General features: G+C 41.6%; 1 protein-coding gene across 1 annotated transcript in view; it reads right to left on the bottom strand.

Annotated features, from left to right (window-relative positions):
• Positions 1-11,704, bottom strand: part of raver2 (ribonucleoprotein, PTB-binding 2) — a 48,256-nt gene extending 36,552 nt beyond the window's left edge. The window contains exons 1-2 of the mRNA XM_086116129.1: positions 10,980-11,704; positions 5,967-6,033 (exon numbers count right to left, since the gene is read on the bottom strand). Coding sequence (XP_085972255.1) covers positions 5,967-6,033; positions 10,980-11,261 — 349 coding nt within the window. The 5' untranslated portion in view covers positions 11,262-11,704. The remainder of the gene's footprint in view (positions 1-5,966; positions 6,034-10,979) is intronic.
• Between the last annotated feature and the right edge of the window lie 4,073 nt (positions 11,705-15,777).

The following is a 15,777-nucleotide window of genomic DNA, read 5'->3' as shown; positions in this document are numbered from 1 at the left end:
AATTTTCACTCCAAGACTGGCTGCAACCAAGCAATTTGAAACATGTCAGTACATTTTTAGCAAAGTCATATTTTTATTCTGCATCCAGTATGGTGTGAACAGGATGGAAAAGAACATAGATGATGCGAAAAGCAGTTAAAACAATGGGAGATGGACATAAAATATTCAGTGCTGGCAAGATATTAAAAAATATGAGATTAATTAATTATATGTAATTAATTGATCAATTAATCGATATTTTAATCGCATTACATTATTGAGGCAGATCAAAAGATTGACATCACAAAAAAGTGGCATTAGAACGTCTTCTATTGTTTTTAAACAGACTTGAACAGGTGCAGTCCTAGCCATTTACCTTCTGCTGTATTTGAGACAGTGCTACCTGCAACCTTTAGTTTCGACCACCAGGGGGAATATCACTGTTTTGTTTGTTTTTGTAAATCTCCAAATAATGGCATATATAAATAAAAACGAACCTCAGGTCCATAAAAAGTGCTTGGGTTAACATATCAAAACCAGTAAGAACACCTTTATGAGCAATACAAGTACTGAACAGTGAACTTGCTTCAGATAATAAAAAATAAATAAAACAGACCCTTAAATCACAGTGCTGTAAGTCAGCACTTCAGAAATAACACTGTTCATCATTATAAAATAAAGTTCTGAAATAAACATCAGTCGCTTCGAGTAGGCTACAGAGAACACAGCAGCTATGATGACTTCATGCCTTGTACACAGGGTGTTCTATTCGAGTTTAGTTTGGCGCAGAACTTTGCTATGGCTCTCTATATGGCGAACACTTTCGGTCCTAACGTTAGCTGTGGCCGCACTCGCGACTGGGTGATTTGCATTGATGCGGGAGGCTAAACTTGAGCTGCTTTGGTGGGAAGCAAATTCCTTACAAATTAGGCACAACAGTCTACCTTTATCAATAGTGCCGTCAGGGGGTTTTTGGAATGTCAATTTTCCTTTCATTGGGCCGTGAACTCTCACATGCTCCTCCATGTTCACCTCTCCTCTCCTCACTGCTACTTACCTGGCACCCCCAACTCCAACAGGAGCCAATCAGCTTATGCTAAACAAGCCCAAACATAATGACAGCCAATCAATGTCCGCTTCAGGTTGTGGCTGACCATTGTTTCCCACCCTCAACTACTCGAACACAGGAAGCCAACACAAAAAAGGGATATTATAAAAGGCAACCCACCGACAGAAACAATAAAATTAGAGAATAAAAATTTGATTAATGTGATTAAAAAACATAACACGCTAAATATGATTGTAATGAATTATTCGCAATTAACGCGATAATTTGACACCTATAAAAATATTACAGGTAAAGATGGTTTGGATGTAAAACCAGAAAGCTGAAAGCATGAAAGCGTGGAAGGGAGAATATGGCAGACAATACAGTAAAACTGATAGTCACGTGTGTATTGCGATGGTGGGTGTTGCAAAGCAGCCGCAGCAGCCTGGAGCAGAACCACAAATGGAAACACGAGGATATGTTCACACTCACAGCATGGCGTGCTGAAACATGCACATTAGCCATGACAGGTGCACTGCAGGACACTTTGAAAAGGACAGACATAAACACTCGCATCATTATGACCTAATAAGTACAACAGCAGAGGCCGAGTGGGAACTGATATGGTCATGAGGTGACGAAGCATGGCAAAGCCTCTCTGAGAACTACATCTCAGTGAGAGTAAAGGTACACTCACTCGTTTTAATGCAAACACGGAAGAGATTTATGCGCCATTGCGAAGGGGAACAAACTAACTTTGCCGATACAAATGATTAAATTCCGAGCTGAGCTCTTGCTTGGTGGATCCTGGAATGATTTAAAGAGCGCACGCCGCACATTAAGTATAGACAGGCAACCATCCATACTCTCTCTCTCTCTCTCACACACACACACACACACACACACACACACACACACACACACATGCTTTTGTGAAACGCGCTGGAGCTGTGCGGACTTCACAGCAATTATAAAATAGCCTCAGTCTCATGAGCACAGATGGAACATGCACTTCCCGCAAGAGGAATGACACTATTACAATTTAAGACAGTAGTGTTTTCGTTGAAAACCAAAACAGTAAAAATTTTTAACAAAACATCCAATTTTGTTAAAGCTTATGAAAAAAATCTCCAACCAAATCAAGATTGTTAAAATGATAGTTTTAAAGCATCTTTACGGACAAAAACAAGTTAAAAGAGAGTACTTCTAAATTACAGTCATATTTAAAACTAAATAAAAAAGAAAATGAACCGAGAAAAATATGAAAGGGAAAATCATGCTTTTTATTGATCCATCCGTCCTTATCCTCACAAGGGTGGCGGGGGCTCCTGGAGCCTATCCCGGCCGTCTTCGGGCAGTAGGTGGGGGACATCCTGAACCGGTTGCCAGCCAATCGCAGGTCACACAGAGACGAACAACCATGCGTGCTCACACTCACACCTAGGGACAATTTAGAGTGTTCAATCAGCCTACCATTCACATTTTTGGATTGTGGGAGGAAACCGGAGTACCCGGAGAAAACCCACGCAGGCCCGGGGAGAACATGCACACTCCACACAGGGAGGCCGGAGCTGGAATTGAACCCGGTACCTCTGCACTGTGAGGCCGACACGCTAACCGCTGGCCCACAACTGTTTTTATTCATTCATTCATTCATTCATCTTCCGAACCGCTTTATCCTCACTCGGGTCGCGGGGGGTGCTGAAGCCTATCCCAGCTGTCATCGGGCAGTAGGCGGGGGACACCTAGAATTGGTTGCCAGCCAATCGCAGGGCACACAGAGACAAACAACCATGCACGCTCACACTCACACCTAGGGACAATTTAGAGTGTTCAATCCACCTGCCACGCATGTTTTTGGAATGTAGGAGGAAACCGGAGCACCCGGAGAAAACCCACGCAGGCCCGGGGAGAACATGCAAACTCCACACAAGGAGGCCGGAGCTGGAATTGAACCCGGTACCTCTGCACTGTGAAGTCGACGTGCTAACCACTGGACTACCGGGCCGCAACTGTTTTTATTGATTTATTTATTTTAGCTTTTAGCCAGGTTCAAATGCTATTTCCTCTTCAAGGACAGCACCATTCCTCCTCTGTAAGCAGCGGCCCCTTGTCAATCCAAGAAAACAATTGGGTCCTCACTTTTATACGTCAAAAAGTGAAGAGCCACCCATGTACCGCCCCTGCAGACTAAACACACAGCCACTTCCCCGAGCAGCCAGCAGGATGCCCGACAAGCGTATCCAGGAAAAAGTTGCTGTGAGTGGCCAACAGCTTTTGGGCGATGTCATGGAAGGAAGGCGGCAGCCACGCGGATAGAGGCGGGCTTTAAGTGAGTCTTATTTCCGGGTCAGAAAAATAGCCGCCAAAATACTGTACATCTTAAAATGTAAACAACAGAATTAAATTTATGCTCCTACAAAGAGTATAACATAATTGATACAAATGTGTCTGATTGAAAGATGGCACTTTTGATTGCTGCTTAGGTCTGTCAACTGCACAGCTATTTAGTAGCTGCCAAACTGCTCATTTTTCATGTAGGCAGGCAACCGCTCTCATTTTCATGTTTTCCACATCATCACATAGGTGCTACTTGTTCAAATCATTCAACAGGATTGTAGTCTTGCCCGCCTTTGAGGTCCTTCCACAGTGGGCTTTATTTACTCCATTCCTCTTACCAAGCAATGGTAAGGAAATTCTCTTGTCAAATTAGATTCAGCTTTGGAAGACAACGCCAAGTCAGGGATGCCCATTCACTCATTGTTTGCCATCTTATTATACCTTCTGCTTCCTGAACTAGCAAACCAAAGTAGAGGCCCAATGAGCTGGCGTGATGCATTAGCTCTTTATAGCTTATGTCTCCTAATCTAAGTGTGGTGGTGGTGTTGCTGGACTGGCTCTGGTGACTAAAAATAGTTACCCTGCAAGAATTCCCTGGAAAGGAAAACTCTTTTTAAGGGCAGGGGGTCTGTGCGAGTGTGCGTGCGCACACGAGCATGCATGCATGTGTACCTTATTGTGGCATTAGAAGAAAAAAAGAGAAATCCTGCTAAGAAATGTTACTTTGATTTTATGAACATTTTGAGAAATAAATTACAATCTACGAATGAACGGGGCGATATAGATTTGCATAATGAGCAAACTCAGCTGACTTTATGCTCCCTTTCGACCTCATAGTCAAGGAAATCACCCTCACTGATTCTAAAACATAATGGCACACACACACATACATATATATATATATATATATATATATGCACACACACACACACACACACACACACACACACACACACACAGATAAATAACAAATTGCCATTTTAATGCGGTCTACCTGTATACTGTCAAAATGCTTTCTTTCTCTACAGCAGGTTACAGGCTACTATGCAATGGTCCAACTCTTTTCTCTAAGTCATTCCCAGAGGTTTTGTTTTCTACGAGTGAGAGTCGTGGCGATATGTCCAATCAGTGCATTCACCACATATATGGTTCTACACACTAAATTGACAATTCAGCGATCAGGTGAAGAAGTCCCATTCCCACAACAAGCCAGTGGAGGCTTGAGGCAGGTCCAATTGTGTTCACAGAGGGGAATACCTCCTGCTCTCCTGCGAAGGAGTCTCAGGGTCTCCCAAAGTCTTCAGTAACAACAGATAAAGTCACTATACAGTATTTCTTGCAAGTTGCTTTTTGGAAACAGAGCGGCGAGAGGGTCTGAATTTGGGTTGAACGATTTTCAGGACAAGACTAGATTGTATTTTTTAATTTTTTTTTTTTTTTTACAGAAACTACGATTTTGATTTGATTCCCAATTATTTTTCTCCAAATCAAGCTTCACGACAATTTTTACTATGTACGTTACCATTTATAAATATGACAGAAAATGCCGTCAAACCATCATTAAACACTATTATTCTAATTATGTAAGTACACTAAAGAGGCTGTGTGAGGGAGGCAATTTTTTAAAAACTCTTTCAATAAAGCAAGAACTACTGCTTTCTGTCATACTGTATATATGAAACTGATAAGAAAACATACATACCTATATATGTCATTATGGGCACCAGGCTGCCACGAATAGTTGACAAGTCACAACAACGTTAACGATCAAAATTGTGGACAACTTATTTAATAGTTGATGAGTCGTTTTATATATTTATTTATTTGATTCTTTGTGGTGGCCTGGTGAGTGACTGATTCGCGCGTCGGCCTTCCCTTGTGGAGTTTGTATGTTCTCCCTGTGCGTGCATCGATTTTCTTTGGGTTTCCTCCCAGATTCCAAAAACATGCATGGTAGGTTAATGGAACACTTGAAATTGTCCCTCGGTGTGAGTGTGGGTGGGAATGGTTGTTCGTCTCAGTGTGCCCTGCGATTGGCTGGCAACCAGTTCCGGGTGTACCCTGCCTACTGCCCGAAGACAGCATGCCCCGCGACCCTTGTGAGGATAAGCGGATCAGAAAATGGATGGGTGGATTATTAAGCATAGAGAGAGAGAAAATAAGAATACAGCGAACAGTGACACAGTAAACATACACACTGTAGACTGAATAAACACCTAATTGCAGCGATAAAGTTGCTAATTTGGCAACCATGGTGGGTTCGAAGAGCTTGAGCTCATCCTGCTGATTAACTCGAAGTCACAAAGAAAATTTTGGCAGCAATGTATTCTCATATATGCATACGGATCATGCAACAAATTAATTGACTAAACACTTTTTGTTGAAATAAAGCCTGAAAACAAATATGCTTACATAGGCCTGCCAAAATTTGGTTCACATTTGTGTTGAGGCAACCTCAAACATTTTAATACATTTCAGAACATTAAATGGGAGCAAACATGAAATTGTTCGTTCTTCCTGTGAATGTGCCGTAGCTTGGACTACACAGGTATGTCTATGTCTACCAAAAATAAATGTATGTCTTGTGCGTGAGTTTTACCTGTGCCTTTATTGCGATCAACAAAGCAGTACTTAAGTTCATAGTCTTTCAGGATTTCGTGGACCTCCTGAAACAGGAAAGAGAACATTAGCCACACCATCATGAGCCAAGCAAGAAATAATACAGTAGATGACAATTAAAATATAATTAAGGATTTTAAACATTTAGCGCTCCTTGGACAGATCAGGAAAGTAACAAAAGGTAGTGGTTGAGAATGTCGCTAAACCACGACAACAACATGCAATTTTCTTTTTACAGATCGATGTTTTGCACGCAGTATAACCATAAAAAAATAAATTAAAAAAAGACCATTAGAAATCCAGTTGTTAGAGTTGTTTTCTAGCACTGCACGTTCTACTCTGTTGTCACCTTTTGAAACCTAAGCACTCGGATGGATTGCCACTGTGTTGGTGGGCTACAATTAAAAATCGAAACAAAGGAATGAAGTCTGCAACAGCAGAAGAAAGTGTCACAGCTGCTGTGATGGTGGTGGGGGGGGGGGGGGGGGTGAAGAAAAAAAGACACTCAGTGCTATGCATCAGATCATTTACAAAGTGACAAAGCAATCGGACAACACCACGTGAGAGCTTTCTAATATGTTCCTTTTTTCAAGCCCACTCACAGCAAACAGCAGGCTTGTCCATTTTCAGGACTGGCCATGTAAGGTAGCCCACACAGGCCAGTAGCCGGCACTTGAAAAGTACGAGTGCTGACAGCAAAAAAAGAGATTTAGAGAGGTCAGGATCTTTTACTCATTGACACAGTCCCAAATTTTGTGAGGTTTCTGTTGACCGTATTTTCCAGACTATAAGTATAAGCTGAGTATAAGTCGCACCAGCCATAAAATGCATAATGAAGTAAAAAACATATAATCACACTGGAGTATAAATCGCATTTTGGGGGAAAAATTGATTTGATGAAATTCAACACCAAGAACAGACATGTCATCTTGAAAGGCAAAAAAATAAATAAAAATAGAGAACGGGCTGAATAAGTGTGCGATATGCTAACGTTACATGACGCATAAAGAACGAACTGACAATGTGCCGGATATGTTCATGTAACGTATTAAGAGTTATTCATATAACTATAGCATAAAGAACATGCTAACAAGTTTGCCAATCCATCAGTGTCACTCCAAATCACTAAATCCAAAGAAATCTTCATCCTCTGCGTCACTTTTCAAGAACTCCGCGAACTAGAACTCCTCTTCTACGTCGCTTATGTCAGAGACATCGTCAGTTATTTTTATCTGTTACCGCCAATGTGGAAATCATCAACATAGGCCAAGAGTACCCTCTCGCCATTTAACGTGAAAATAACGTGAAATGATATCATGTGTTCATCATTTCACACATAAGTCGCTCCAGAGTAAAAGTCACACCCACCATAGTTGTTGCACTATTCTTTGTCATTTCTATTCCCCGAATGCTTCCTGTAATGTGGAGAGTCACAGATGGATCCGACACTAACTCAAGCCAAAACACACACGTACAGTAAATGAATAAAGCTCTCACTAATGGGGCAGCGAGTCTAGGTGAATAGCAGATGGAGTCAGGCTGAGGATGTTCACTCCATCATACAGCTTACAGTTTATGTAGCACCATGACGAGATCCTTCCATAAATCAATAACCTCATGGAGGATTCTGTTAATGATGCTGGTTTTCTTTGTCATTTATGACCAAATAGACCCTTCAATGTCAATCATTCGAACAAAATTTGATGATGCTATGTTATATTCGTCATTTTCAACACTGCTTACCCTTAACAGGGTGCTTCAGCCTATTCAAGATGACTTGGGGTGGAACGCGGACTACACCTTGAACTGATCGCCAGTCAGTCACAGGGCAGATATCGAGACAAACAACCATTCGCACACACATCCGCACCGTCACTGAATGGGAATTCGGCCCAAGCTGCTTGCATACAAGTCAAGCGAGTGTCCAATTACATCATTGGTGACTTTTAGTTTTATTTATTTTAGTATCCCAAGGTGATACTTTTGTATATGGCTGTAAAGCAGCAGTGGTTCAAGTCAAGTAAAGAAGTAAACTAAATAAACATGCAACCAATAAGGACATAGTCAGTGGCTAAAAGAAGTAAAGCCGGTTTATCTATGTGCTAGCAAAACTATCAGAATACTCAACTTCTTTACAGGTGGGGTTTTTTTTCTTATTATTTCTGCACACAGATTCACGCCACACGCCGGTAGCACTCCTGAGCTCACTACCCCAGTCCTATCTTGTACCAATTCTACTCCATTTCATCCTGTCCTTTTTTTTACTTGTTGCATCCCTTCCTCACAGGGCGTAGCACGACCTTCCCCAAATTAGAATCCAAATCCGATGGAATGTTATTCTTATCATATACTGTTTAGTACAGTTACTGTTCTTTGCTGTTTTTGCTCTGTTCTCGTTTCTCTTTTGCTCTTCTAAAGCCTTAGCAAGTCTGAGTGCATTTCTAAAATACAGTCGTACCTCTACTTGCGAAATTAATTGGTTCTGGAAGAAATTTCCTAACTAGAAAATCTTGTAAGTAGAGACACGTTTTCCATGTAAATGCCCTAATCCGTTCCAAGCCTCCCCAAAATTCAGACATGAATGTTTTCTAAAGCATAAAAATGCATCTAAATATGAAACAAATACATGTTACAATTAGATTATTGCACAGTAAATGAGAGTTGTGCAAAATGTATAAAACAGAGTAAAGAATAAAAATGATGGTCATTTAACTTTTAACTGTGTCCTCATCGTTTTTTTACCCTCTTTAGTGCATGTTCTGTCTCAGAAGTGCTATTTACCTGGCGTTTTGTAAAGAACTGATCGAAGGACGTTTGCTTTTGTTCGCTTTTAACAATCCTTCGAAAATGTCCAAGGCAAACATCAGCATTGTGAGCGATCGCCGTCCCGGTGAACACTTTTTCTGGGTGATTCACATCGGAACGCCTCATGGCCCGACTCGGACTCTTCATAGACACATATCTATTTATCTATCTACGACACATACAGTAGAGGTCCCTCCGAGCCAATGGGATGCCAGGAAGATGCTCGGGAATAGCCATTGGCAGAACAGCTAGAAGTATGTTGTGTTCAGGAAACTGAGCTGCAAGTAGCAGCCTAGACTGTTTTAACCTTTCGCATCTTAAATTTCTTTCGTAACAAGAGGCAATATTTTCCTGTTGAGGCATTTCGTAACTTGAACATTTTGTATGAAGAGACGTTCGTAAGTAGAAGTACCACTGTAAAGAAAAATCATAATACCAATCACCCCAGAGCAAGTATAGAAAATTCCCAACAGCAAAACAGTTCTGGTAGAAAAAGGCATCCAGATCCATTATACTGCAGGAGCAAGCAGCTACACAAGATCGGTTAAAACAAACATGTAAATAAGAGAGAGAAAAAACAAGGATAAGAGCTTGTCCCAAGTAATAGTACTGCAGCCAGTCAGTAACAGCGTTCAAGATCAAAAACGGACCTTCTCCTTTAAATATTTGGACAGACTGAACAGTATGTGCACATTCAGCAGGGCAGACATCATGCCGCTCTGCACAGGCTCCCGACACATATCACAATGGTTGTGACACACTGACATGGTGGAGAATGCAGAGAAAGGCATTCGACTTGATCTTCTCCCAAATTGTATCACAACACCTTTTCTCCTCATGCAATTAAAATTGTTCTGCATGGATCAGCACAAATCCCAGCACACTCTAGCAACGATGGTATGCTGACATCCAACAGAAAAAAAACAATTCATTTTTTTAAAAAAATCAAAGATGAGAGCTCAAATGTGAATACTGTAATTCTTGTAGTCCGAATGAGAGGAATTTCAGACATTCGTTTCACATCAAAAATGTCAAGGGTGGGAAAAGTACAGCCCTGGGGGTACAGCCTTGGGGGTACGTACATTCCACTTTGGGTTTTTTTTCAGCCCACTTAGCATTTAGTATGACAGAGTCCTAAAATATTCTCTCCATTAATTTAGCTGACTTTTTGTCTTAACATTGGTTCATATAAAGAGTACTTACAATTCATTAATCTTGTTATATAATTGCTTAATTCATTGTAAATACAGTATTTTATTGAAATAGGAAAACAAAACATTACATCCATCCAGCCATCCACTTTCCAATCCGCTTTTCTTCACAAGGGTCATGGACATGCTGGAGCCTATCCCAGCTGTCTTCGGGATGTAGGCGGAGTACACCCTGAATTGGTTGCCAGCCAATCACAGGGCACACACAGACGAACAACCATTCGGGCTCACACTAGGGACAATTTAGACTAACATAGGTGTCAAACTCTGGTCCTGGAGCGTTGTCGTCCTCCATCTTTTCCATCTCTCTCTGTTGCAACACACCTGATTGAAGTAATCAGCTCATCAGCAAGCTCTTGAGAAGCCTAATATCAGCCTGTTCATTTGAATCAGCTGTGTTGTGCAACAGGGAGAAATGGAAAACATGCAGAATGGCGGCCCTCCAGGATCTGAGTTTGACACTCTAAAGTTTCGAGTGTTCCAGAACCTACCATGCACCTTTTTGGAATGTGGGAGGATTTGGCCCATCTGTCCATTTTGAAAATTAAACGTGGTCATCTGAGCAAAAAATTGTTCCCACCCCTGGTTGAATTAGTTGTTTTAAAAACTGACAGGACCGTGCCTCATATTTGGAATGGAAGCCTGTGAAGTACATTACAGGAATGTGAAAACTCAAGAGATAGGTGTATGGTAGGGCATCCACAAAACGACCTTTGGACTAAAATACAGTTTTGGCACTTGTCACTCCCAGGCAGGCATTCCGTGTAAGTACACGAACAAGATCTCAACACATCAGTTCTGCAATACTGACCTATAATGACATAATCAATGAAACATCATTCATCAGTAGCGGGACGAAAAGCGTCAAGTCAACTATTACGCACGCCCCACGGACGCACATAAAATCTGGTGGTCCAACTTGAACCGCGCCGCTCTACTTTGACTTCGTCAGCTGTCAACTTGAAAAAGTGCTATACCTGGTTAGTCGTGTCGGGCGGGAGGTTCTTGATGAGTATTTTCCGCCTGTTGCTCAGCCCTTGTCGAGTTTTAGCGAGCCTCTTCTCTATCTCCTCCGGCTCCAGCTCGGGCAAGTCACGGAGGCTCGTCCACGGCGGCGCGGGCTGCGCTGACGCCGCCGCCGCCACATCTTTATCCTCTGGCTGCTGGTTCCCGGGACTGTCCATCCCCGAGAAAAGTGCACTCTCCCGGACTAAAGTGGTGTGGACGCTTGGCGGCTGGATGGATGGCGCTGCCGCCATTTTGGATGAGTGAACGGGAGGAGCGAGAGACTGCGAGCAGGTGCCAAGCAAGTGAACTGCGCGGCTGTGTGTGACTGACAGTGCGTGAGCGTGCGCGTGCTACTCAGACAGAAAAAAAAAACACTGGACAAACTTGCTAAACAATAATTTATACCCAAATTGCAATCCTTTATACAGTATAATGTATACGGTAATCAACAACAAAATGAACACAATAAAATTTGCTGCGTTGTATTATTTCATCCGTTTCAGCCCCTCCCAAAAACATTTACTTGAATACCGCTTTAATGTAGCTTGTAAATATAAAAACAATAAAACATAGTAAAAGAGAATATAAAGAAGGAGACTGGTTTTGTCAAGCGTAATTAAGATGAAAGTGACGAGCGCACGCGAACACACACTCGCGCGCGCGCGCACACACACACAGTCCTCGTGATTTTGATTTTGACTCACCATCATAAATACATTGAAATCAAAGAAAAACGCGGTATATGTGCCTCGGGGTGCAGTACGTGTATGCAAGTACCTGTGCTGTGAATGCACACTCAGCAAGCATTCGACGAATATCCTCCGTGAGAATCCTTTAAGCAGTTTAGACCTCAGAACGAAAAGTATTACACGTTGTATTTTTAAATAGAGAAACGCTTCGCTGTTAGAAACATTGCCAATTTAATGCTAGTTATGAATGGAAAATCCGATTGACCTTCTCAAAATAAATTTGCATTAGGCATCACATGGAGGGCTTCAGCTTCATTCTTCACATAACAAATATTCACACACAAACACTGTGGGAACACACACACGATACAGACAGATTATACAAAATACTCACGGTGATGTTATTCCTTATCTGTGTAAAACAATTTATGTAAAGTTAGTCAGTTATTCTACTCTTTTTATCTTCATCGATACACCACAGAGACCCAAGTGCACAAAGAAGGAATTTATTTTTTATGCAGGATGCCCCCAAGATACAACCACAATAGGACTGAAAGAATAAGTTTGTGGGTGCAAGCAGCCGAAATGAGTTTCCTTCGCAGGGGGCTTTCTCTTCGAGATAAGGTGAGAAGCACAGTCATAGACTGGACATGAACAGGATGGACTCAGAGACAAGCCAGATGAGGTGGCTCGGGCATTTTATTAGGATGCCTCCTGGCTACCTCCCTGGTGAGGTTTTCCGGGCATGTCCCAAGTTTGAATAAATGGCTGAAAAGTGCATTGGCCACTGTGGCTCTCCTTTCCCACATGTCAGGGAATTATATTAAGTATACTGTACTGTAAAAACCCCAACAAACAATACTTATAAAATCTGATATATAGTAACAAAGCCATCTTGATGAAAGGCAATTATTTGGTCAAATAGACATGGAGGCATGTCACGTTAACACATTTTTCCAGACAATATAGTTTCCCAGAAAGCTTCAAGATAAACCATATGGTATGATGTTAGAGCAAAAATCATTCAAGTCCATCCTTTTTAAGTGCAATTATCTTTCACTTGACGGAATACATTTACTAGTGTTACATATTCAGAATACAACACGCACAAAAAAAATACGGTATTCTGTTACAGAAAAAAAATCGTAATCGGATTGCAGGTGGATTTAATAAAAATGGGGATTATTTTGCAGGGTTGAAATTTCCACACCATCGGCTCGGTTATTTATTTGAGGCCTGAGCATAACCCGTTGATAAATTGTGACAATGAGTCTGGCTCATATGAGCCACTTGATTCCACTCACGCAGCCGTTGCGAGCAGACAGGAGGTGAGGGAACATTCTGTGACGTGTCCTCCTAACACTGCCGGTTTGAAAGCAGGCAGCACAGAAGAAAGCAGTTTGGAACATACTCACTGAAAGACAAATTTATCTTAAATGACATTAACAAAGAAAAGGTGAGCTTTCGAAGGTTCGGCTATGTTTGGCTGAGCTAAAGCTGGTAGCCGCTAACGTCAGTCAAGTGTTACCCTTTGTCACAAACCTTTACTGTTTAAACACGACATAAACAATAAAAATCACTAAGCGTGTCTTTTTTTTTCCTTTTTTGCAGTTGACGCCATGCATCGTCATTGTATCACAATTACGGTGTGTGTGTGTGTGTGTGTGTGTGTGTGTGTGTGTGTGTGTGAGATGGGAGCTGTGATTTGGGGCTACCGCTATCAGCAGCAAATGTTGCCTTCATAAGCGTAATTTGTCCCCTTTCATCCTGATTTTCTCACTTCACTCTTCAAAACAACAACTTCAGGAAGCAAGCAAATCTGCCTTCCTTCATGGGATGAATAAAGTGTCGAATTATCATCTATCTTTATATTTTTAAATATGCATATGAATGGACAAGAGTTGTTCACTTATTTTCACGATATGCGGACCGGCCTGGCCTGGACCCTATCCCCGTTATTTGTATTTTTTCCCATTTATTAGCATATATGGGATTGGAGTAATCCCAAAGTAATTAAGAGTAATCAAGTTACATTTAATATTATTGTAGTTGGATTGTGTTACAAGCTTCATTTTTTAAACTAGTAATAACTGAGTTTGAGCATTCACAATGAACAGTAAAAGTATATTGGATTAAAAATGTCAATAGAAGTGACTCAGCCTCTGTTAAAAATATTGCAATTCAACAAATATTCACACAGTATGACTATGCACGTACTGTAATATTTGTAGTGGCAGAGTAAAATGTGATGTCTTATCATCGTCTCATTCACCCAACAAAAATATCCACTTTGTGTTCAATAAACAAACCCAGATTTCAGACTGAGAAAGTATATTTGTGGCTAAATTTAGAGGAGCCAAGAACATTACTTTTCTAGATCATTCATGCTTTTTTAAAATATTTTTGTTGTTGCTGGTACCTGTGAAATTTTTATCCTGAAAATGTGGTACCTTGGCTCAAACAATAGTTGTTTTCTTCCTGATCTGAGCAACACTTCCCTTAATAAAAGCCCAAATAAATAAATCTTACATGACGCACATAGACTGGCACGATTTCCCTCAATGCACTAGCATTGGAGAGCGAGAGCCTCAGTACGCTGGTCTCGCTGTCAATTCTGTTCACTCGAAACAAGTATTTTGTGCCGGTCGCCAATCTCTTTAAGTTCCTGCTGGGGTGTATCAAATGTTACAAGAACCTATGGTGCACATACAAGCAAGGAAATAGGATAAAAAGAGCACCGTAGATGATAGCTATAAACCAATGCGCATGGTGGCACCGGCTAGCATTAATGCTACATGGCTATTCTTAGCGCGACTATACACTGCTGCGGCTCATTTATAAACGAAAAAAAGAGTTGTGTGCGTCTACGATATGAGGGTACTCGTGCGAACCAAACTGTTTCAAAAAGCTGTTCCATCCTAAAGCCCGCACACTGAACGGCGGGCTTAGTTTTTAGTGCGTGTGTGAGTGAGTGCCAACTCGCAGGTTGGCGAGCGGGCTGTGACATGCTACATGGCCGCGAGTTGTCGATGTAGCAATTATCGTGACACGCCCAGGTCCTTTGAGAGTTACACTCCAGGTCCAACTGCTCAATTCTGATTTAATGCCTATATATGAATTTTGTGACTGTCTATTTACCTGTATTATTCAAGTGACACATTTCCAATACAAATGTGTTTACTTGCACGGAACGTGAAACAACCTACATTCACAAATAATCAAATTGCCTTAAATAACTATGCAAATGAACCCAACACGGGCCCAAAATATACAAGAGATGTGCCAGGTTCACATCTGAAGAGATGCCATAATGACACCCGCAACTAATTTGTGCAGGCAGCAACCCCTCACTCTTACACTGCTCCTTTATTACATTGCCATTTAATGTTGTGCCTCGACTGTGTGATCAATGTCATTGGAGCATATTTTGAGTTGAGGTTTTCTTAAAACGAACTCTTGCAAAGAGATGCATTTTTTGTCCACACATGTGTGGACGCCAGGTCCTAGGAGGTCCTTTAGCCCAATTTACAATAATAACACGTTTTAGACAATGTTCTAGACAAAAGAAAAATGGCTATCATTGTGGTGGAGTCTAGTGAACACATTTCTTCCCATACTGGGAAACCACTTGAGCTTCCTGTTTACTTTTACCGATAATGTGACTATGAATGGTTGTGCGCTTCACTCCTCTCTTACCATGTCACGAAGTGAATGCCAACCTAACAAGCGACCGAGCATGCCTGCCCACAGAGGGTGGAAAGCTGCTCCTGGCAAACATTGGGAACACTGCTTCCCCGCAGAGCCCTCACAATGTCTGTGCAGCTTCTTGCAGGCTGTCTGACTGACAAAAACACTTCAGAATCACACATTCACACTTATGTAGGCCCACTAACATGTCAGGAAGCACACTTCAACCCACTTACAAATATCTCCAGCACAATTATACCCTGGTCTGTCAAGAGATATTGAAATCACCCCCCCCCCCCCATGCCCCACCACCTTCCAGCCTCCATGTTCTCTCTCTGCCATCTGTGTCTAGTGTTTCTTGGCAGATCGGGGTCCAGACAATCCCAGTGGT

The sequence above is a fragment of the Hippocampus guttulatus genome, chromosome 7 (genome assembly GCF_054856545.1).
Source record: "Hippocampus guttulatus isolate MCC_2025c chromosome 7, RoL_Hgut_1.0, whole genome shotgun sequence".
NCBI classification, from domain to species: Eukaryota; Metazoa; Chordata; class Actinopteri; order Syngnathiformes; family Syngnathidae; genus Hippocampus; species Hippocampus guttulatus.
This window is presented reverse-complemented; position numbering and strand designations above follow the sequence as displayed.